The sequence below is a fragment of the Myotis lucifugus genome, unplaced genomic scaffold (genome assembly GCF_000147115.1).
Source record: "Myotis lucifugus unplaced genomic scaffold, Myoluc2.0 scaffold_85, whole genome shotgun sequence".
Lineage (NCBI taxonomy): Eukaryota > Metazoa > Chordata > Mammalia > Chiroptera > Vespertilionidae > Myotis > Myotis lucifugus.
This window is the reverse complement of record NW_005871133.1, coordinates 4,050,730-4,074,554: the sequence shown is the minus strand read 5'-3', so window position 1 is coordinate 4,074,554 and position 23,825 is coordinate 4,050,730. Positions and strand designations below refer to the sequence as shown.

Below are 23,825 nucleotides of genomic sequence, written 5' to 3'. Positions count from 1 at the left end.
ATATATATATATATATATATATATATATATATATATATATATGGCTGAGGGAGATCCAAAGATAGAGGGTTGGTTATTTGTCAAAGACATTTCTGCAGAAAAGCTAGATGGAAAAACTGACTGTCACCACAGGGTGGACAGGTCAGTAGGTTGATCAATATCCTGCCAGGTGGATATAATGCTAGATTGATTGCTAGACATGGGGTTAGACAGGTACATTTATATGTCACTGGGGAGCTCATTATATTGGTATATAGTTCTTGTGGCACATGTAAAGTATGACATGGGGGAATTGGGGAGGGGGTGGTGGAATAATACTGTCGCTGCTAGAATAGTCATTGTTATGTGGTGCCAAAACCCACAGGTAGAGGAAAAGAGTACCCATGCTTTTAAGGAATCTATGTCTTTTTCCGACGGCTTTTTCTCAGAATGGCTTGCAGACTGGCTTCTAGGATTGCTAATTTTATAACCAGAACCCTGGATGTACCCAGAATTACCTTCAGAATTAACTAAGGAGAGACTAATAATTAAAGAATTAAAAGAAGCCAGGCTGCTAGAAGGTGTCTGCTGACTTAGAAGTATACAGAGGAACACAGAACCTGGAGAAATAATTATTGCTGAAAGCCATCACTAGCACTAACATTAGGACAGCACCACGGACAGCTCCCAAGCATTTTGGAATTGCCTTCTGTGTTTGGTGCCAGAGCCTGGGGTAAAACAGCCAGCTCAGGAATCCTCTGTGCACTCTCTTACCATCTTCATTCAGGCCGACTGAGAAAATCCATACATGAAATGGGCTCTCTGCTCCGTAACTTAGACCCTTGGCTTAGAGTCCACTCAGTGAATTTCCTTGCAACCTCAAGAGCTTGAGTCTGACCCCTCCCCACCTCTCACCAGTTCCCAAGACAGAGAAGAAGATCATCTTGGCCTCTGACCCATTTTATCCTTGAGATTATCCAAAGACCAGAGGATTTCCCTAGGATACTCACTGTGTGGAGCGAAAGCCATTAAGGAACGGAACCAAAGAAGTAATTGCATGCAAGAATGTGGACTTGGATGGGAGAATGTTTAAATAAGCTCTGAAAGAAACAGGCTGCCAAGACCAATTACCTAATTAAAGGGGACTAAAAAGATTCCATCTCTATTTCACTGCAATCCAGAACACAGGTCTTCACGGTGAAAGGGTCTTAAAATGGACTCCCCAGCTGAAGTGGAAAAAATTTCTAACTGTTCCACGTGAGGAGGGACCACTGGTAAATGAGCCAAGATGCTGCAGGACAAAGGAATGCCTTCAGAGAAAGTAAAGGAAGATCTCTCTTTTGTTGTGTTTTTTTGAACAAATATTTGTGTTCCAAAAGAAACATGCCTGCTTCCTGTTGGAAAATCATGAAGTTTTTTGGGGAAATCTTTCAAGTTTCTCATTGTGAGGATAATATCCATTTGTATGAAATGTAGATATTCCTGGAAATAGCCCCAATTTCTCCTTTATAAAGGGGACAGTGCCAAGAGTGCCAGAAGCTGATGTTACTATGAACCAGTGGACATTACCCTTGGATTAAATGTGCCTCTGACCTCCAAGAACTCTTACATGGAGTAGCTTAACAGTCAGGCACAACAGTTCAAAATTGTTAAAGATCCAGAGATAAGTTCCCATCTCTCCAATATCTCACCAAATAACTTAGGGACTGACTTCCCTTGGAGGAATTTCTCAGAAGGTCAGGTTGCTCACTGAGGTATAAAATGGAAAGAAGGGTGCTTATGCCAGGCCTGCAAGGAAGCCTTTGATGGTCTGGTGGTCATAGAGTGTCCAGTGCTTTATAGAAAGAGGCACCCCAAAGTACACAGAATCCCCATTCCCAAGAGCTACGTGTTTTCGGCACCCTGCCCAGGCCTACCACTCTTGAGCGTTAGATGTTTAGGGGAATGGAGAGCGTGCTAAAGCTGGTCTGGTTTTGTTTTGTTGCAGAGGTGTCAGACAGGAAGCTGACTGTGGAGGAAGAGGAAGCCAAGAGGATAGCAGAAATGGGAAAGCCAGTATTGGGTAAACACCCCAAACTAGAGGTCATCATTGAAGAGTCCTATGAGTTCAAGGTCAGGCCATAAGTGAAGTCGAATTGAGTAGTGGACCGGTGGGAGGGAGACGACCCAGAGTTTTGATCCCATTTTACCACTGAATTTGTGAACTTGTCGTGCTGACCATTTTGTATCCAAGGACTATTGTGAGGACACACAACATAGCATATGGAATAAACGGGCCCTAAAGCTTCTAGATGTGTCATTGCTATGGCTTAACTGTATTTTTAAAACAAAGATACTAAAATTTACTACTCCAGAGCAAGGTTTATTGATATTATCACTGTTGTTCTCTGTGGTATTACTCTAAATATCCAATGTCAGCAGTCACAACCACAGGAAAGGGAAATGGAAGGACTGCCCCAGCAGCTACCCCGCAAGGCCATTCCATGCGTAACTTGCAGAATGCACGCGGAGCGCCCTGGGATGGAGGGCGTCTTTCATTCCCTTGAAACACTAGACTCCTCAGTGGTTCTGAGCATTCTAACCTCATGGTTCCAAGTTTGTATCTCCCTGACAGAAAACGGTGGACAAACTGATCAAGAAGACAAATATGGCCTTGGTCGTGGGGACCCATTCCTGGAGGGACCAATTCATGGAGGCCATCACCGTCAGTGCAGGTGAGAGGGTCTCAGGATGGGCACAGGCCTTGCTTGGAGAAGCAGGTAACAGGAGAGGAATAAAACAGCCACATCGACAGCCTGCCAGTTTCTGGGAAGACCTCTGTGTCTGGTCTCTCCAGCTCTAGCCCAGATGCTTGTCTGTTTCACTAGGTCAGATTGACCAGTGGGACACCCCAGCTCATTCCCATTGGGGAGGAATCATGGGGCAACTAAAAGAGCAGGGCTATCTCTGGCTCAAGACCTGGTTCTGCCGTCCGAACTGGGACAAGTTATCCTATCTGGGCCTCAATTTCCTTATCCCAAAAGGGAACTTTTGCTACCTTTCTCAGAAAAGTCAGTAGACAGGTATCTCACTGTGAGGATAAGATCCACTGGTATGAAATATGGATATTTAGTCTAGTACTAACCACAAGCTCCATCAATTCTGGTTCCGACATTCCTTCCTCTCATTAATTTGGTCCTCGTTTTTGTAAAATGGACCCAGAGTTTTGTCCCAATTTTACCACTGAATTTTTGAACTTGAGACGTGGGATTTGGAGTTTATGACACTTTGCTTTCACTCTCTGACACATCTCCAACCCGGATGATCCCTTTCCTTTGGCATTTACTGACGGGTCCCCTCAGGGGGAACACGGTGCAGCCAGCGTCCCAAAGGCCCACCAGCCTGTTGGACTGGGATGCCAAGGCTCTCATCACCACCACCAATATAGCCTCTCAGCACCACTGAGGCCTCCTTGTACCGCCTTTTCTCTTTCATGAGACTTTGTTGTCATAGCAACCCATGGGGTCCTATCCCAAGGCCCCAGAGCCATTGCAAAGCACGGCCAGAAAGAGAGGGCTGCTGCTGCTGCAGCCGCTGGCCCACTTTCACCTGGCCTGCTTCTGAAGCTCCCAGTTCCCCCTCGGGTGACCTTACTTTGCCCCTAAAGAGACAGTACATGGAATCTAGGCCACACCATCTAACGCCTTCCCTTTTCAAAGGGAATGGAGGTTCAGAAACAAGAGGTGACTTACTCCAGGTTACAGATTCTCTCGTGGCAGAGTTGCAATTGGGACACCAGTGTCCTGACTCCTGCTCTTTGGAAACCCGGCTTCCATGGGCTGTGCCGAAGCATTACAGAGGTTGCCCTTGACGAGGCGCCAGCGTGCCTCAGCATATCCTCTGCTCCCGGGCTGCTGAATGGGCAAGTCTGCCCACGTTTCCTGGCAAGGACACGCGGAGCCCAGGCCCGCTCTGTCCCGTGGGGTGTTCGGAGGATGGCGCTGGCTCTCCGGTACGCCCACATGATCTGGAATGACAGCCGTCCCTCTGGGGACGGTTAACGACCAGAACCACGAGGTTACTGCAGCAGCCGTGTCAGGAAAATCCGAGAGGAGCCCCACTGGTGTCCAGTGAAGAGTGTGCGCACGGCTGATGCCACTTTTCCTCACCTAGGCAACCAGTGTAGCCCGCTCCACTCGCCTCTCTCCTCCACTGCCTTGCCCCCCGTGTCCTCCCCTGCTAGCTCTCAGTCTCTTTCCTCTCTTGCTTATTCCTCTGAGCCCTGAATTCAGATTGACTAGTGGGACACCCCGGCTCGTTTCCCATTTCTCAGCTGTTTTCCGGTGCCCACGCCCTGGCCCGCGCAGGCTGCCCAGGAGCCTCCCCTCAGCTGACGGTGCTCGTGATGGGGGTGAGACTGGACTTTCTCAGGAATGCGACCTGACCTCGCTGCCCTCGCCTGGGCCTGTTTGTCTTGCCTCCAGCAGGGGACGAGGACGAGGATGAGTCCGGCGAGGAGAAGCTGCCGTCCTGCTTTGACTACGTCATGCACTTCCTGACGGTCTTCTGGAAGGTGCTGTTTGCCTGCGTGCCCCCCACGGAGTACTGCAGTGGCTGGGCCTGCTTCTTCGTCTCCATCCTCATCATCGGCGTGCTCACGGCCATCATCGGGGACCTGGCCTCCCACTTTGGCTGCACCATCGGCCTCAAGGACTCGGTCACAGCTGTTGTTTTCGTGGCGTTTGGCACCTCTGTGCCAGGTGAGAGTGCAGGATGCTTGGGTCTGCAAAGAGGACATCACTGGGCTCAAGTGACCCTTTGCCTCATTATTTCCCTTACCAGCTCAGATCTGAGCTTAACAGACCCTCTGCCGCTCAGGTGCACAGAAGTCAACCAGAGGTTAATGATGACATCACTAACGATAGCTAACATTTCTCGAGCACCTTGATGTGTCAGGCACTAAGCAGTTTCCATGTTTTGTCCCTGTAATGCTCACCACAATCCTATTCAATAGGGACAGCTATTATGCCCATTTGACAGATGAGGAAACGGAGGCCCACAGGGGTTAAGTTACCTGCATAAGTGACCCAGTTTAGTAACCTCCACATTATATGAATAGACCGCAAACAATGTAATTCAAAGGATATGGAGATTGTTCTCCTTCTATCTCCCTCTGGCAGTCCCTGAGAGGCTAAAGACTAGCCTGCTTGAAGGTGTCACAGTAGAAATTCCCACAAGTATTCTTGGCCTCCTCTGCTTAGAAGGACATCTGTGAGTACAAAGTGTCTTCCACTGGATCAGATGAAGGAAGCTTAGAACTTCTTTGCTTTCTCACAAACACCTAAAGGTAGACAGGACAGGCATGCACTTATTCATTCATTAGACAGATATTTGCATATTTGCTGAGACTGATAGAGCCTTGTGCTAGCTGCCGGGGCTATAGTGGGAAGCAAGACACACACGCTTCTCCTCTCCACATGGACTTACAATCTAGTGACAGACAGTACACTCAGCTCCTGTAATTAAAGTCATCTCGATAAGGTCTGTGAAGAGGAAGTACAGGTGCTGTGCAAGCATAAACAGGGGGGCGGGGGCGGGGGGGGGGCATGGGGGGGCGGGCGAGGCTGGGTCAGGGATGGCTTCCAAGAAGGGATATCTGAAAGCTGGGCTGGGGTGACGAGTGGCATGAGCAGAGAGACGGGGGCTGCATTCGCTCAGGCTTCTTACTTGAACCCTGAACTCCTGCTGGCCTGGCAGTTGCTACAGGAAGAGAGAGCATCCTCTGTAAGAGGGGTAGGCTGAGTCTCAGCAGACAGGACTCTGCTAGTGGGATCAGGGGAACCCTCGGGACCAGGGAAACAAATCCTCTGAACAGTAAGTGAATCTGCATCACACTCTGGCAGAACCTCTTCCCCACACCACAGCACAGACCTATGGGATTATTTACACATTGGTGATGCCAGAGGTCTGGCTATGATGGAAATGCATCCGGTGATAGACAGTAAGATGGATGATCCAGGGAAGGCTTTGTGGAGGATGCGCCTGGTGATCTCTGTTCACCAGGTCTCGAGGCACCAGAACTATTGGAGAGGAAGGAGCAGAAATGGGGGAAAAGGAACAGATGTGGGAAGAAATTGCCAAGGATCAGAGGCAAAAAGCAAGGTCATAGTGAGCAAAGGCAAGAAGTCTTCCCTGGGAGCTCTGAGAAAAGTGGCAGCAAGGAGGCCAGCCAGGACAGCAGCGGGGGAGTGGGGGGGGGGGACTTCCAAGTTCTTGCAGTTGGTCCAGGGAACAGCTGGCAGTGTTAGGGGCTTGAAGAAGGTTGTGCCATGGTCTCCTCAGCTAATTCTGTGGCTTTGGCTGAAACTCTTTGGATGTAAAGTGATGGTACGGGAGGCTTTTAGGATCAAATCTCTTGCTGATTTCCCATTTGACCTTGGGTAGATTCTTTGACCCTTATTTTCCTTCCTTGTAAAATAAAACAGTGGCTAGATAGTCCCTGACAGTCCCTCCAGACCTACCCTCCATGCCCACATCCAGGGCCCTGTGCTAGACACCAGCTGCGAAGGCTCACCTGCACGTCCCCATCGCATCTCCCCAGTGTGTCCTCTGTCCCCGTGAACCCAGCACCTGCAGTGCTGAGCCCACGGGCACTGAGCAATAAGCTGTCTGTGTTACGTGAGTAAAATGCCCCAGGTGACACTCACAGTCAGGCCTCTACTCTGAGCAGCTTCCCAGGATGTCAAGGTTCCCCAGGGAGGTATTATGGGATAACAAACTTCTCTTACTGAAAACAAACAAAAAAAATAGTCAAAAGGGAACAGCAAACCTACTTGGTAAACCTCAGGACCACACAGGCCCTTAGAAATATCTCAGACTCCAACAGGTGAGGAATGGGAAGCTCAGAGAAGGGACGTGACTTGGCCAAGGCCACACGGCTTGTTAGTCGCAGAGCTGCCTCTGTTCCCGGGCTCGGCCCGCCGGCCCGAGCAGCCCTTTGGACAGACGCAAAGGCAGGCCCGCCTTGTCTCAGCCTGCCTTCAGCTCCCATCCGTCTCTGCCCTTTTCCAGATACCTTTGCCAGCAAAGCCTCCGCCATACACGACATGTACGCAGATGCCTCCATCGGCAACGTCACCGGCAGCAACGCCGTCAACGTCTTCCTGGGCCTTGGCCTGGCCTGGTCCGTGGCCGCCATCTACTGGGCCATGCAGGGAGAGGAGTTCCGCGTGTCTGCGGGCACGCTGGCCTTCTTCGTCACCCTCTTCACCATCTTGGCATTCATCTGCATCAGCGTGCTCCTGTACCGCAGGCGGCCCCACCTGGGCGGGGAGCTGGGCGGCCCCCGGGGCTGCAAGCTGGCCACGACGGGGCTCTTTGTGAGCCTGTGGCTCCTCTACATACTCTTTGCCACGCTGGAGGCCTACTGTTACATCAAGGGGTTCTGAGCCACAGACACGGCCTCCAGCAGGGCAGGCCTAGGACTTCTCCTGAGAGAAGGGCACTTCCCCCCAGGGACCTCCCCGGATGAGCAGCCCTGGAGAGGCGGCTTCAGGACCCGAGCCCCAGGGACTTCACCCGACCTCCACCTGGCGGTGATCTGAAAGGGCAGAGTCTTCATCAATCAGACAGAACGGGGGAAACACCGACACTACCAAGTATTTAATTCAGTACAAACCAACAGCAGCAACACATCCACCTCCACCCATCTCCCCCCGACCCCCCTGCCCCTGACCGGTAGCCAAGGTCAGATCCTTTCACCATCTTCTATTTCACCTTCTGATTACTCCTATGCTTCTACTGTCATCAGGGCAGGGTTCCTCCTGTCTGTCCATGCACCATTGTCCTCACTCACCTGGCGGGCATGGAAATAAGTCTCAGCCTTGTGGGGCTGGTTTGGGGCTCTCTCTTCATTGGAATCATTATGGTGGCTGCTTTCGTTTTCCCGTCAGGTTTTGCTCGTTGTTAGTTCATTTTGTCTTTTCTTTCTGACGTTAGTGACAAAGGTGCTGTGGAGGAACCCAAGGGTTGAGCTGATGGGCAGAGGCGTGAATTGTCAGACACAGGCTTTCCCACTCTCAGCAGGTGACAGCTGTCTCTCAGCCCCACCGAGGTCCTGTCCCCCATCTCCTGTTCGTCTCTGGGTGGAAGTGATCTTGCACACCCACGCGGGGCACCAAAGATCCGGGTGGTGGCAGGAGCAGGAGGCGTTTCCTCTGCTGATGTCAAAGTTTAAAAGAAGCAGTCATCGTTCTCTTCCTTGCCCAGGCCTTTCAAATTCTGTCTCGTGCTGTCCATGTCTATATGTCCTTTCTTCTGCAGGAGGGCCCACCCAACGGGAGGAAAGGGACAAAAATAGGAGAGGTGTGGGATGACAGAGGGCAGCCGGGGACACAAAGTGGGTGTTCACCTTGAGTATCTTTGGCTTTGTATCTGAGCCAGAGACTCGGGATGTCCCACTAGGGAGAAACTTAAGGGGAAAGATATTGAAAATGCCAGTGATTCTGAGAAAGGTCAGCTTCACCCCACCCCTCACTGTCTGAGGCACCGTACTAAGAGGTCTGACTGTATTTCTTGAGGAAATCCGAAAACGTAGAGGTTTATAAGAAGACAAGGGGCCCCTTTCACCTCTCCTGGACCCCGAGGCCACGTTTGAAAGCGTTTTCACAAGATAGGAACTGGAATTCCTCGCCGTCTCCCACATTCCTGCTTGGTTTAAAACCTCCCGAAGCTCTCCTTCCAGCCTGTGGGCTACTTCTCGTCCCAGTAGGAGGAATCTTAGTTGCCATCATCCCACGGAGCCCGAGTTTATAGAAAAAGAGATTGCCCTGCCCTCTAGAGCTTCTCCCAGCAAACTTTGAAAGGACCCGGCTTTAAACACACACACACACACACACACACACACACACACACACACACGAGATCACAAAACTGCCCACAGATCTCCAAGCTTTCTGCATTGACATAAATACATTTTTAAGGGGAAAAAATATTTAAAAACCTGTTTAATTTTAAACACATTTTTTTAAGAAAAAGAAATAACTAAAAAGAAACAGTGCTCATGTCATAAGCTATGTTGCCAGTTGCCAGTGGAAATGTTGGGTTGGTTTAAAAAAAAAATAAAAGCTATACTTATATCTCTCTGCATACAGCTTGCTTCTCCCCGTGTTTCTTCCGGAGCAGGTGTGGCTGAGGTGAAGGTGCGTCTCCTCTTGGTATCTCCAGCGTGTGTCTGTCGTCTCCTCAGATGCCAATGTGCCAGACCTGGTGTTTTTAAAGTGAAAGAACTTCGGGGATATTCCACTTGTCAGAGTCTAGACTCCAGGTGCTGGAGGACGTAAGCAGTGGAGTTGCGGTGATGAAAGGGGAAGGAGCTTTTTGTATTAGAAAGGTGTGGAGGGGCAGGATTCCAGCGAGGCAAGTGGTGCCCTGTGTTCATTACCAGTAGGCCTATTCATTCATTTGATTGCTCAGCATTCATTCAACAAATGTATTTCTGTGCATTGCAACTCCGTTCTGTTGATGCAGGAAGAGTAAGATAAAGTTCCTGACCTCAAGAATCTCACAGTCCCGAGCGGGAGGTAAAACTTCTTTTAACCAAAGCTCTTTTGGTTACAAGGAACCGAAACCCATTAAACTAGTTCAGGAAATTGAGGGAGGCAATATTGAGAAGACCTAGGGGGCGGGGCTCTGGCACCCAAGGCAGGAGGCATGGCAGGCCACAGGAGCCTGAAATCCTGTAGGGCCACTCTCTCCCTCCCCCAAAGCACAAGTCTCCCCATCTTTGCTTCCTTCTCCCTGTGGGCCTGGCCCCTCCCCTCCCAAGCTGCTTCTCTGCTTTGCTTGTCTTGCCCATGGTCCAGCACAGCCACCAGCCCCAGCGCTCTATCATGACCTCACAGTCCCCATCCCCAAAGGCCATTCCCAGAAAGCAGAACCCTTTGTAGAAGGCTGTGTCACAGTGGTTGGGGTGCCTGTGCACTGGTCCCTTTGGGTCAGGCGTCTGCTCCTGGTCTGAACAGCTCAGGTAAGGGAGGCTGGCGAGTGCACTGTATGCTCTAGTTCCCTTTCCCAAAGCTAAGTGATGGGAAGGAGCGATGGAGCATATGAGCCACCAAGGTGCAAAGGAAAGAGTTCTGTGTCAGGCGTAGTCTGAGGGGCATAAGCAGAGTGCCATGGGGACACAATGGAAGGAAACACTCAGCCTGGAACTGGGAAGGACTTCCCGGAGAACGTGACATTTACGTAGAATCTTGAAGGAAGAATAAATAGTGATTTGCCTTGGCGAGGGGGCTTGGTGTTGAAGGACAGACAAAAAAGGAAATAACACAAAGGTGTTGGGGGGGGGCGGGGTGAAATGGGATCAATAGTTAGCATGGCTAGGGTACGGAGTTCAACAGGACACAACCCAGCAAGGCAGGCAGGAGGAGGGTTTGGGTAAAGGCTTGTTTGGCTTTCTGACACTCATTAAATTTAAAATGAAAAGTGCCCTGTAGCCGATTAAATGGTAGACGTAAAATCATGAATTCCATTTGTACCCATATGTCCCCTTTTTGCAAGGAGGGAAGGAAGAGGGAGGGATGGAGGGAGAGAGAGAGAATAAGAAATTGAGTCACAATTATGGAGGCTGCCCCATTTCTGGGTTATTCAGATGTTAGGTTTCGTAAAAGAGAAGCTGGGATGAACCATAGAGAATGGGAAAGGGGGTTCAGAAGAGGAAGCGGGTACTAATCTAGATGCCACCACTAACCAGTTCTCAGAGCCAGACTGGTGCCCTCCCTGCCCTGCTAGACCATGTGGCTTTGCTCCTGACATTGTTGTCCCTTCAATGACACCCTTAGCTTCTCCTCAAGGAGTTATCTCTCCGTAATACAGCCCCTCATGACACCTTTGTTTGCAAAGGAATGTACATCTCATGGCGCTATTTCCACCTCATTTCACTGCCTCAGCAAGTAGATTTTATTATACTTTTCCCTAAACTGCTCAGATTTTAGATACTGACATGACACACTACTTACCATCACAGAACACACACTCTTCCACATTTAGTGGACTTTTTTGTTCATATATATCATGCCCCTCTTGTATACCAAATTAAGTGCCATTAAGAATACTAAGTTAAGGGTCTGGCTGTACCACAAGCTAAGTGTCAGATCTGAAGAAGGTCACAACTTACCAAGGTCCTGGACTGTTCATGCATGAGGATTAGAGCAGGTGATTTTCCAGGCTCCTCAGCACCAAAGTTCACTGATGATGCAGAGGAAGAGGAGGTGGAGGATGACTCACAGAGATTGAGCCCCAAGTTTGTACCAGGCACTGTGCCATGTACTTTACCCTCGTTGTCTCACTGAATCATCTTGGCCGCCCTGTGAGAAAGGATCATTGGCCCCATTTTATAGATGAAGAAACTGAGACTCGGGGTAGACAGGTGATTTGCCCAGAGTAGCGGCAATCAGAATGTGTACTTGGATCCACCCACCCTTAGAAACCAAACTCTAAACAAATGATTCTCCAAGTATAGGCCCCAGATAAGCGACATCAACATCACCTGGGAATTTATCATAAATGCAAATTCTCAGGTCCTACCACAGACTCTCCAAACTACTAGGGATAGGTCCCAGCAAACAGTGTTTAACAAGCCTTCCAGGTGAATAGATGCATGCTCATGTGTGAAACCCCCTGTTCCAAACCATTATGCTCTACCACCTTTCTATCTTTCTCTGTCTCTCCCTTTCCTTCTCTCTCTCTCTCTCTCTCTCTCTCTCTCTCTCTCTCTCTCTCTCATCATATTCATCTTATTACATGCTCAAATATGCAGATATCAATACTGCTCTTTAAGCCTCAGTGTCTATTGTATATCCAATTTTATCTTTAAATGTGCTAATTGTATAATTCTTCCCATATAAATATCTCAGTATATCTCAGACATTCTTTAAATGTTTTATGATAACTGCCCTCATTCAGGTTTGCAAGGTGTTCTAAGCCTTAAGGTGGTCACTCCAGTCCAGTAGAAGGAACAGACTTGAGAATTATTACAGTGTGGGTAGAAATATGTGCTAGGATGGATGATGTATGGACAGGCTGTAGGAGCCTGAAGCAGATTCTAAAGCAACACATAATGAACAAAGAAGTTGGGGATTCTTTCTAAAAGGAAGTGACACTTGGGTAGAGTTTCAATCATGAGCCACATGAAAATTATTGCTATCGTGGTCTGTTTGTTTTCATCTTAGTTCTTTATTTAAACATCAAAAAAAAAATCTTTTCGCCAACTCAAAGACTTTAGTTGACTGTTCCCCAATGACAAATTAAGAAAAAGCCCTAATTCAAATTGTCACCATATTTCCTCCTGAGAGCTCAGGGCTATAGCTGAGGTGAGGACAGGGTGGCTTGAGAGCATCTGGTTGGAAGCACTGAGATGCAGACTGGGCGAGCCATATGCTGAAGGACCAGGCATCACTAGCTGGAGGCGGAAGACAGAGGAGGTGCACACCCCGGGCTGGTTAGCAATGCTGCCTGGGGAAGTGGCTGAGAGCAGAGAGTGGCTCAGTTGTGAAGACCTGGGTTCCCGTCCTGCTCTCCTCGTCCGGCAGGGTGACCTTTACTATGTCACCTGAGGTGCTGAAGCCTTGTATTTTCCACTCATTTACATAATTAAGATACTATTATCTACCTTAGAGTTTGGGGGGATTAAATATATAAGTGATGCATCACACTGCCTGGCTTTGTGATCATGTGTTGCCATGGATGCTGCTGTTCCGGGAGGAAGCGTGAAATGTGAAGGCATTGAGCAGCGTGTGACACAGGGGGATGTAACATGTGCAACTGGAAGAGAACACTCAATGTGCTGGCAGCGGGTTTAGCTGGACGTGCACCAGTGAAGCGTGTAATACCACAGCAATGAAATGTGTACATTTTGCAGGAAAGTGTGTATGGGAGGAGTGGTTGAGGATCAGGACCAGATCAAGATTAGTTTTGTGGGCTAAACTAAGCAATTGTATTTATCCTGAAAGCCATGGTATTAGTCTGCTCAGGCTGCCATAACAGAATAAGACAGACTGGGTGGCTTAGACAACAAAAAGTTCTATTTTCACAGTTGTGGAAGCTAGAAGTTCACCATCAAGCTGCCGTCAGGGTTGGCTTTTGGTTTGGCCTCTCTTCCTGGCTTGCAGATGGCCACCTTCTCACTGTGCCTTGGCTCAGGTGTCTCCTCCTCTTTCTGTAAGGACACCAGTCCTGTTGGTTCAGGGCCCCACCCTCATGACCTCATCTATATTATAAAAAGTCAGTGGCTGGAATGCCGAAACGCCGAAACGACCAAATGACCAGTCACCAGGAGGTGCATTGATGAGTCCCACAGCAGTAGCCGCAGCGGCAGTGGCAGGGACTCCGGGTCTCGTGTGATTTTGTGCACTGGGCCTCTAGTTTAACCATAATTACCTCCTTAAAAAGCCTGTCTCCAAATATGGTCACATTGGAATTTAAGGCTTCAACTTATGAATTTGGGGGGACACAATTCAATCTGAGCTGTCTGCTTTAAAGGGGGTGGTTGAGGTGGGGAATGAATGGAGTGGAGACCACAGGCCATATACAACTATTGATTGTTGTTGGGAGCAGATGATAGGGGGCCCTAGGGGTGGGGAGGAGGGCACAGGGGAAAGAAATGGGAGGGGAATTTACAGGACATGGTGATGAACTGAATGGATGGGAGGAAAGGACATAGGAGGAGGCAGGGAGGGCTCTGGGCTCCAGGCCCAGGGAGAGTCTGGCTGGTGCACCAGCACTGAGGAGAGGTGGGTGGAGAGTGTGTGTCAGGCTGGAGGCATATTGAGTTTCGGGGCTTGTGGGACACCAAGTGGAAGTGTCTGGGAGCCAGGACTCAGCAGAGCCCGGGCTGGAGGCTGAGACTGACAATCTCAGTAGCAGATTTCAAGTGCCGTCGAGATTCTCCTGATGGCTGTGCTGCAGGAGTGAAGAACCCTGTGTGCTACCGAAGCTATAAGGTTGGTGCAGCTTCTCCTGGTCTCTCCTGACTGGTTCTCACGAGGCCTTTAGCAATGTGCCCATTGTCTTGTGGGAGGATCATGGACCATTAGCCAGAGTCAAAGCTTTGGGTAGGAAGACTCCAGGCAAAGTGACCTTCACCTTATTAAAGAGTGCACCGTGTTAAAGCAAAAACCGGTGGTGCAGACGGGAGGTCTGCGGCTGCATCGATGAGGTGTTGGCGAGGGTCCGAGAGTTCGCCTAGAGTTGACAAGAAATGACAAGAGGTGCCTGGGTTACACAGGCTTTTAATAGGCAGGCATATAACCAAGGCAATGACCCTCCTCCCTATCAGTTCATGGAAGGCACAGGAAGAGGTGCAGTGACCCCTAGAATTGCGGGCTGCGTTTGATGGCATTATGTGAAAAAGTTAGCTCTGCCTGTCCTCACCTCTAGACGGGGAAAGGCCGATGCCGCAGGCAGAAGAGCAGGTGCCTGGGAAAAGCAGCCTCCTTGGTGGGCCTTGTAGGTCATTTGGAAACTTGGGAGTAAATGACCAGAGGATCAGCCTGGCTTTCTCTGGGTTTGTTTCTACAAGGGATTGGTGCTGCCCATCTCCCATCTCACCCAGGAAGCCAGGGTGGGTACCGCCTGGAGGCCCCTCCTCTGCTAGCATCATAGGGGCCCCGACAAGACGCCTGGCCCTGCAGCCGTCATCTGTGACATCCCGACTGAAAATGCCCAGTGTTCCCCTCCCCACAGGGGCTAAGCCTGGCTCAGGGCCTCGGTGCAGGAAGAAACTGGGTGGATGGATCTTTCACTTTTTCTGGACTCTTGGCCCTGCTGCCAGTTGGTTGTTGTTTTGTTTTTATTTATTTATTTAAGAAAGCGGTGGAAAGCTAAATGGGGCCTCCAGCCAAGTGTGAGCTCAGACCCGCCCCCTTCCCACACCAGGCTGGTCTCTGCTGGAGGCTAGGTCACCCCCAAGTCTCCCAATGAGGTCCCGAATGAGCAAATACCCCCTTATTTCTCTTCCCCAAATCCCTTAAGCGTAGGATAGTCCTCTGCAAAGGCTTTTAATGAGCCTCTAAACTGCTCAGAGAAAAAAATGCTCTCACAGCTGAAGGCAAGCACCCAGGGCCAGAGCTGGACAGGAGGGAGCAGGTTGCTGTTCTAGCCCCTCAAGGAAGGCAGCTGGGGAGTGGGCGGAGCTCTGGGCTGGGACTCAGAAAACCTGAAGGTGATCCCTGGCTCTGCCTTTCCCAGCTGGAGGCAGCCGGCAACTCACTGAACCCCGGAGTCTGAACCAACGTGTGAATGGGGAGCCCGTCCTGCTGGGCTGTGGTGGGTGTTAACTATGACAGGGCCTGCGACACAGCACAGTGTCAGCACTAGAGGAGGAGGGACCCCTGTGACAACGTTCAAAGGGGTAGCCCCTTTCCCAAAGATTGGGAGACGTTTTCAAGGGGAAATACCTCCTGTTCACCTGCACGTGTCAAGGCCGCAGAGTATGGCAAAAGGATGTGGAGGAGGTGAGGAAGCCCTTTCCCGGGACAGCTGTGTGTAGAGACGGGACAAGGGGAAAAGACGCCGGGAGCCCTGGAGAGAATGGAGAGCCTCGTCTTTGCTGCCAGTCCTCACCTGAAGTCCTCCCGCTCTGGGAACCACCCCAGCTGCCTTGATCTAAACGTGTTCCCCACAAAACCAGGACCCAGCTGGCAGAACCCCACTGGGGAGCTGTTCCCTAGTCTAAAGCTGCTTCCCAGCCTGGGGTCTTGCAATCTGGATTGCAGCCAATGTGCCCACTCCCACCCACCAGCCTGGAGCCATGGGATGGGCTGTCCTCCCCCTCCAGTTCCACCCCCAAAGCACAGCCAGTGATGTTCTGTACTTTCTAGGATGGTTTGGAGGGGGCAGCTGAATGGGTGGAGGCCAGAAGGAGAATTACAAAGAGGACACAGTGTAGGCAAGGGCAAGGGGACCAGTCAGTGTCCTCCCAACAGAGTATGGTGCCACCTCGTGGCCACATCTGGGTTCCCTCCAGCCGCTGGGACTTCCTAGGATCAGTGTGGAGGGCACCCGAGCCGGGGACAACTGGACCTTTTAGGAAATTATGCGCATCCAGAAGCCACCCAAAGAAAGAGGCAACAGCCACCAAGGTTTACCCATTTTTATTTGTCATAAAACAAGCTACAAATAGTGTCCCTCCCTCCTCACAAAGGAAAAGCACACAGCACAGCTACACAGGCGAGGAGGAGGAAGCCTGGGGGAGAGCTGGGTTTCTCCAGAAGGCACCTTCTCCGTGTTGAATGCTTCCTGCAGGCCCAGAAGGGGGCTGGGTCTCCCGGCAGGGCCGTCCAGTGCCAGCACGCCCAGTTCTCGGGGTGGAAATGGGCGAGGGCTGCCTTTCACGTCCCCATGTTGGGATAGGGCCTCCAGTCATCTGGAGATGAACTCTAGGACTTTCTCCAGGACAGCCAGAACCTTCAGACCATGTCACAAAAGGCCATGCTCCTCCCGGAGGGCCCTCCCCCCAGTCAGGCCTTGAGGGGCCAGCTCTCCAGACCCAGGTGGGATACACCGTCTGCAAGGTGGGTGCACCTATGGGAACATTGGGACGCGATGCCAAAGAAGGCCAGATTCGCAAGAGCAAGCCCCGGGGGACCCGCCCTCCCTCCCTGCTGTCACAGCTGCTCCTGGGATGAGGCGCCAAGTGTCACTTGCTCTCTGTCTGAGGGGGCATGGTCACCTGGGCAGAGGAAGCTGCTCTGCCCGAAGGCGGGGCAGCCCCCACTGGAACCCTGGGAAAAGGTCTGACGAAAGCGAGGCCAGTATTCCCCCAACTGGGTTATTATTCCTGCACTCCCAGGAGAGACAGAAGTAGGAGGCCCAAGGTCAGGGTCGAGCTGGAATTGGCCTCAAGCCTGGAAGCCCTTAAAAGCATTTGAGGAAACAGGAAGAACCTCAGGGTTAAAAAATAAAACCATTCGGTTACCTACAAGGTGCGGGACCCCACTCCTCCCCCAGGCTGCGCTGATCACTGAGATGGCAGGGACGGGGAGAGTGGAGGGAACACCCAGTGGGACCTGGCAGCCTAGGAGGGCCAGGTCTCAGAAGCCTCCCCTGCGGGCCTGCAGGGGAGGAGCCCTTCTGCGGGCCCTGCATTCGCCAACGATGCTTTCTGTCCTCTTCCTTCCGCTGCTTAAATACTGACCTCTAAATAAGAGCCCCACTGTGTGCCTTTTTCCTCTTTGCCCTCCCTCTCATGTTTTACAGAGTAGGTACTAAATGTGGGAGAAATGTTGATGCAAATCCTCTGAGGACATCTGCACGGGGGGTCACTAGAATCCTGGTCTGCCTATGGGCCCAGGGCCACCTGGGGGTCTGGGTAACAGGGGGAACTGGTGTCTGAGCTGCCTATTCCCCTCCCTCCACCTCTCCCCCAACCCAAGCTCCCTTGAGAAGGCCAATGGTGGTGTGGCTTGCCAACCTTGACAGCTACGATGACGTGGGGCGATTCCCTCCTCCCGCCAGAAAGGACTGGGGGAGTCTGCAATATAATCACAGGCCCCCACCCATGTGCACACGGGGTCAGTTTCCAAACAGAATGCAGGTGGGCTGGGGACTCAGCCCTGGGTTGTAGGAAGCTGGGCCGTGTGGCCGGAGCTCCCACACCCAGAGCAGGGAGAGGGAGGGAATAAACAAACAGCAATGCCAATGCCTGTACAAAAGAACTATACAATTTACATATATATTTATATACAGTATATAAATCTCTTTCTTCTCAGTCCTGCAGCACCTCCCTCCCACCCCCCAAAAAACCCCTAAAAGTTGTCAGTAGCAGATCCAAAAACTTACAATAAGAGAGAGAATAAACAATCATTCTTCCCTTTCCTTTTCCCACTGTGGTATTAGATATTGGTGTTTACAAATGAAACCAAAAAGAACACACGCAAATAAGAGTTATTAAAAGTGCAAACAGGGTGGGCACCACTCATGTTACATGGGATGTGGCTGGGCCGTGGCAAGGTCGAAGGTCAGGCGTCTGGTGATCCGTCCTGCCTCCCGGGTCTCGCCACCTGCCCTTTGGTTTTCTGCTTCTTAGACGAGGCGTCCTACTGAGAAGGGGCGATATAAACAAGAAGAAGGTAGAGCTGGGTTTATGAGAAAGCCAACTACATGGATCCATTTCCCCCAAAGAGCAGCCTTTTCCACCTGCTGCTAGATATGGGGCGGGGCAGGACACAGGTAGCCTAGACTTGCAGATGAGCCCATGTTTTCACCAGCCCATTCGCTGCCACCAGGAGGCATCATCACATGGCAACTGGAACAAGGTTGGCTTGCTCTCTGCACAAACCACACTCGTCCCAGATGCCAGCCTTTCACCCGGGGCTGGCAGAAGCGGCCGGTGCTCATCTACAGGTGGGGATGGTGGGATCCTCACAGCACTAACCAACCTTTCTCCTGTATCCTCAGCAAAAAGAGAAAAAAAATTAAATAGGAGGCTAGGTCCTTGGCCAATCCCTCCACTCCCGCTGCAGAACCAAAGCTGTGTGAGGGGGCCCATAGAGCAGACCCCAGAAAGAAGGCAACTTACTGAATGGGTTTGTGCCTGCTCGTTTTCCCTGGGGGAAGCTGCCAAGACTACCACCTGCAACAAATAGGAACATATGACGCTCGAGTGGCCTTGACCCAGGGAACGGGCAGAGCTTCTTCTCCATCCCCTCCAGCCCCAGAAGGAAGTGGACGAGGGAAAGAGCCAGGGGTTTCGCTGTGCTCCCGTTCTGTGGGTGTCGGCAGCCCTGCTCTGCCTGAGTGAGCTCATTGCTAGCCTATACCTTTAAACAAAGTCCCTTTTCCATCAGGCCAGGCCCCACTGGGGGCCTCTCTGTTAGCTCAGAAGAGCTTTGGTGCCGATGGACATGTGCATAACCTTCTTGGTCCTGGTTCTCCAAGTCACAGAATGTCAGAGGTGGAAGCATCTTTGCGACCACCTGGTCCCTCCCTTTTACTTGACATATCTGGAAACCGAGGCTCAGAGCAGTTGAGTGACTTGACCAGGGTCCAAGGTGTGTTCTGTAACTCCCTTTCCGCCCCACAGGGAGGCTCCTGCGGGGCCCAGGTCTTCTAAAGGAAGAGTGGGCAGCTGGGAGGCAGCACACCAGGAGTCATGTGACTGGAGTCATGTGACTATGCATGTCCGCCACCCTCTGGGTTAGTCTGAAGAATGGGAGTTAGGGCCAAGGCCCTGCTGCTCCTGCTCTGCCTCTCATAGGACTGCCCTGAGGATCGAGACTCTGTGGAGGTTGAGAGAGGGCTGTGAGGAGTATGAAGCGTTGTGGGATCCACGCCACCCGCTGGCCAAGTGAGCCCACTGTCCCATGTGCCTCCAGTTATGCTAACCTTCCTGAAGACCTGAGCGGGAGAGGACACGGGGTGGGCTGGGGCACGGGGCAGATGTTGGTAAAGCCAATTCTACATGGAAAGACAGGCAGCTGGGAAGTGGCAGAGCCATCTTCCATGGACTCCAGCCAGCAGCGCTTCTCCCAGTAGTGAGCTGAGACCTCCGCACCTAGAGGCTCCCGCAGGCCCGCCCACCCGCTGAGACTAGAAGGGACTCACAGCCAGCAGCAACCAGCTCGCCACCGCGCTAGTCCCCTCACCTAAGTCCAGCAATGCATTCCTCAGAGCAATTGTATGTGATAGTTAGAAAATGGTCACATTGTCCCCATAGGAGGCTTGGAGATGGCACAGCTTTTATGTGGCGAAGCAAACTCAGACCTGGCTCTGCTAACGAACCACCAAGGAGGGCAGCGGGCAACAGGGGCCTGACCCAGAGCAGGCGGCATCCAGGGCAATTCAAGGGCAAGTTGCCATTTTTCAAAAATGGAGGAACTAGTCTCCACCCTGCCTGTCTCACAGGATGGTGACAATATTCCTGACAAAGGTGCTTTATAAACTGGGAAGGGCCAGTTAAGAAAGAGGCCTAGACTTTTTCTGCTACAGAGAATTTCGCTCCCAGTGAGGAGTCTGGTTGCTAAAAATACCCGTGTTCAGGAGTCATTTCCAAAAAATTTGGTCCCGCAGACCCAAAGCTACATTCACCCCCAGACACTGCATCCTTCCCCAAACCCTTCCGTGCCCCCATCTGGCATGCAAGCCCCTCTCAGCCCACCAGAGGGCAGCACATGACACCAGATGACCAAGGCAAGGGCTCCATTCCCTACAACCATCAACCCAAGTGGCCTTCCGAGGCTCCTAGAGCAGAGGGACCAGGGAAGTTGCTTTCAGTCCGTGGGTGTGTGCCCCTATTACTACTAATTTGCTTTTGTGCATTCACCACGAACCAGGTCTGGGCTAAGTTCTTCACATGCACCATCGTGTTAAATCTAGGAAGTAAATAACATCATCTCCATTTTGCACGTGAGGAAGCTGAGGCTCGGAGAGTGTAAGTAACTTGCTAAAGATTGCAGAGCTGGTAAGAGGCAGAGCTGGAGGCTGCCTTCAGGGCCTGTGCAGCAGCCGGGATTGTCAGACACCTGGTGCCCAGCAAGGACTGCGTGGCCCACGAGGTCACCACACTCTGCCTCCTCTAGGCCTGGGTGCTGTGTGGACCATAACTACCCTCATGGGCAGGGGACCAAGGGCAGAGCTGCTACAGACCTCTGTGTGTCCATCCCTGCTCTGCTCAGAAGTGCTCCTGGCTAGGCCTGGGTCTACACTAACACTGGGTGGTCTCTTTCTAATACTGGCCTCTGCATGTGCTCTGTGAAAAAAGCACAGATTCCACATGTGTCGAAGCAGGATGTCACCACAAGGGGCAACCCCCTCATCTATTCATTCACTCATTTGACAAGGTTCTAATGGACTGCTACCAGGTACCATGCACGATGCTAGAGGTAAGGAATTGAAATGGTACATTCCATGGCTTTCAGGGGAAACAGAACAGTAAAGTGCAATACAGTGTGATAAGTGCTACTGACAGAGGCAGGAATCTCATGAAGAAGAACAGTAATACTGACATTCTATTGAGCTTTCTCAATGTCTCGGGCATTGTGATAAATGCTCTCACTCACTGTCTCACTGAATCGGCCCAACAGCCCTACGAGGTAGATGCTATAGTTATTCCCATTTTACAGATGGAGAAACTGGAGCCCGGAGGGGCTGAGTAGTGTGTGTGTGGCAGAAAGAGCTAGTCTGCAGCAGAGGCAGGGTTTGAACCATGACACTGGTGACTCCCAGAACTCTGGGGACACAAAGTGGCATCCTCACCGGATGGAAGTGCCCAGAGTGATGAGGTCACTCACCCCAGAACTGGGGCCAAAACCCAGAGATGTAGGGGGCAGGTCCTGAGACTGGATACCTATGGTGACTCAGCCACTGCCCATGCAGTCCCCGCGTTTCCACCATCCACTGAGGGTTAGAACAAGGACAAGGCCTTGGGTCTCCTCCTAGGTGACACCTTTCCCAAAGCTTGCATTTCAAATAAGTCAGCATCACCCAAGTCAGTACCATCAGCCCAGACCCTTCACCTGCTCTACTGATCGTCTCATCTTCGGGCGCATCCCACTTGACACCCTAACATGCTCGGTGCCTTCCCCGGCCCCTATGCGCGCTCTGCTCTCCTTTCTATGCCGCCCACCTCAGTGAATGGACCCCTGTCCAGCTGTCCATCATCCCCATCTCCACTCAGCCACCACGTCCTGCCTCTCTCAAACCCACCCACTCTCTTCATCCCCAATGGCTTTCTCATAACTTGGGCCTCCCCCACCTCCTGCCTGGACAATGCCACAGCCTCCTGTTGGGTACTGGACCTTGTTCATCTCCATTCTGTGTCCCACGCTGCAGCCAGAATAATTTTTTAAAGCAAAACTGATCTATAGTTTCTCACACTGAGCCCCTTCAACAGCTTTCCACTAACCTTATAAAGTTGAAACTCACCGTGCTTCCTGCCCCGCCCCTCTCCTGCCATCCTCAGACATTCGCTGCAGCCACACTCACACCTCTGAGTTCCTCTCCCCCTCGGTGTCCTCACCACTGCACTTGCCCTCTTCCTTTCCCCTCACCTGGCCTGTCTGCTTCGCCAGCTCCTACTCATTCCTCAGGCACTGGTTTAGACCAGGGTTGGCAAACTTACCTGTGAAGGACTCCATAGCAAGTAATTTAGGCTTTGTGGGGCATGTACTGTCTCTGTCATTCCTTCATCTTTTTTTTTTTAAAACACTTGGAGTGCGGGTGAATTTCCCGCCAAAATATAAGATGGCTCTGTCTTTTGGTTTTGTTCCATCCACCAAAAGGGTGGATTACAAACAAATATTTGGTAATACGCAGTTACAATCGGCCCGAGTTTACACGTTTCCCGCACTCCACCGCAAATCTATATGAACCGAGTTAAAGACGGCTCCCGCGGAGTACGCGCAATTCACGCGAGCCGACTTAACTCGTTTCCCGCACTCCAAGTGTTAAATACATCCCTTTAAAAATACAAAAATCATTCTTGCTCACAGACTATATGAAAACAGGCCACAGACTAGACTGGGCTTACATCCAGGGTTTGCGGATCCCTGGTTTCGACATCAGTTCCTTCAAAAAGTTTTCCAAGGCCGTCTGGCCCCACGCTGATGGAGGTGCCCCTACCTATGTCCCTACGATATTCTGTACTTGTCTGCCTGTGACAGGGAAAATTAGATGTTGGCCAGACTCCATCCTCTCCTCCTCCTCCTGGGCTCCCAGCCTTCTTTACTGTTGGGTGTGGTCCAGTGACTGAGTTCTGGCCAGTGAAATACGGGAGGTGACGTGTGTCACTTCCAGGCTGGCCCATAAAACTCCCCACGTGCACTGCTCCATGCTTTACCCCTGACTGGGGATGCAGATGACCCCATGGCGACCTTGGAAGCCACCTGATAAAGATGGCACAGTCACTCTTAGCCGGGATTTCAGAGTAAGGAGCAATCCCTGCTCCTTCCTTCCCCTACTCACCACACACACACACACACACACACACACACACACACACAGACTTGGAATCATGCTGAACTATTACGTGGAAGAGACACAAATTTCCACTGTGCTGAGCCATTGCATGTGTGGGTCTGCACCTGGCCTATCCTAACACACTCTCACAGCACTTGTCACAACATCTGTAAACATTTGCATATCTGAGGAAGGATGGGGACCTTGTTCATCACTTCCTCCAGTGTGCAGGCATCTACCATGAAGCATAGCATCCTCCCAGGACACAGCTGAATAAATGAGTAGCTGGGAGTCCACTGATTGGAGAGCCCTTGGTCCCTGAGCCTGGTGAGCCACGTATTGGAAGACCAAGAGCCCAGGGGGAGCACTCACCTTCTTTGCTCACACCCAGGCAGCCCTTCAGCTCAGGCAGCGAGATGACCTTGTCCTTGTTCAGGTCACAGTAGTCGGTGAAGCGCCGGGCGCATTTCTTGGGCTTGGCTTTCTTCTTCACATAGCGCTTGAAGGGCTTCATCTCCCGCTTGTTGATGTCGTTGCTGCTGTTGCTGTCCAGCTGGCTGAAGTACCAGTGCACCACTCGCTCCTCCAGGGTGTGGCTGGGGTCCGGCTCTGAGAACCTGGGCCACGGGCAGACACCCCCACCCCAGAGAGCACGGCTCAGATGCCATAGGAACCATCAGCCCCACCAGATTCTCTCCCGTAGCTCAGGTGGTGGGCTGCGGGCAGCCAGGAAGACATGGCTCCTCCAGCCAGAGACCTCCCAGACCCGCTCAGCCTGTAGAGAATCAAGCCATCTTCTCCAGCCTGAGTCTCCAGCCTGGATGGTTCAAGTCCAGTGGGTGACTTTATCACATGAATCTGCTTCACTTTCTACCATAGCCATTCTTGTACAAGATGGGTGCTCAGACATACTG

General features: G+C 51.4%; 2 protein-coding genes across 8 annotated transcripts in view; one reads left to right on the top strand and one right to left on the bottom strand.

The window, feature by feature from the left end:
- The window catches only part of SLC8A3 (solute carrier family 8 member A3), a 99,961-nt gene extending 90,906 nt beyond the window's left edge, over positions 1–9,055 (top strand). Inside the window, exons 3-6 of the mRNA XM_006091031.3 lie at positions 1,967–2,091; positions 2,594–2,693; positions 4,443–4,718; positions 7,030–9,055. Of these exons, the coding sequence (XP_006091093.1) occupies positions 1,967–2,091; positions 2,594–2,693; positions 4,443–4,718; positions 7,030–7,406 (878 nt within the window). The 3' untranslated portion in view covers positions 7,407–9,055. The remainder of the gene's footprint in view (positions 1–1,966; positions 2,092–2,593; positions 2,694–4,442; positions 4,719–7,029) is intronic.
- Positions 9,056–16,093: 7,038 nt separating this feature from the next.
- The window catches only part of SMOC1 (SPARC related modular calcium binding 1), a 137,606-nt gene continuing 129,874 nt past the window's right edge, over positions 16,094–23,825 (bottom strand). For 2 of the 7 annotated variants that reach the window (XM_014457833.2, XM_014457836.2), the window contains exons 11-13: positions 23,284–23,528; positions 18,536–18,589; positions 16,094–18,056 (exon numbers count right to left, since the gene is read on the bottom strand). In XM_014457833.2, the coding sequence (XP_014313319.1) occupies positions 18,040–18,056; positions 18,536–18,589; positions 23,284–23,528 (316 nt within the window). In that variant the 3' untranslated portion in view covers positions 16,094–18,039. The remainder of the gene's footprint in view (positions 18,057–18,535; positions 18,590–23,283; positions 23,529–23,825) is intronic. The other 5 variants (XM_023755876.1, XM_023755878.1, XM_023755877.1 and 2 more) reach the window with 3 other exon arrangements.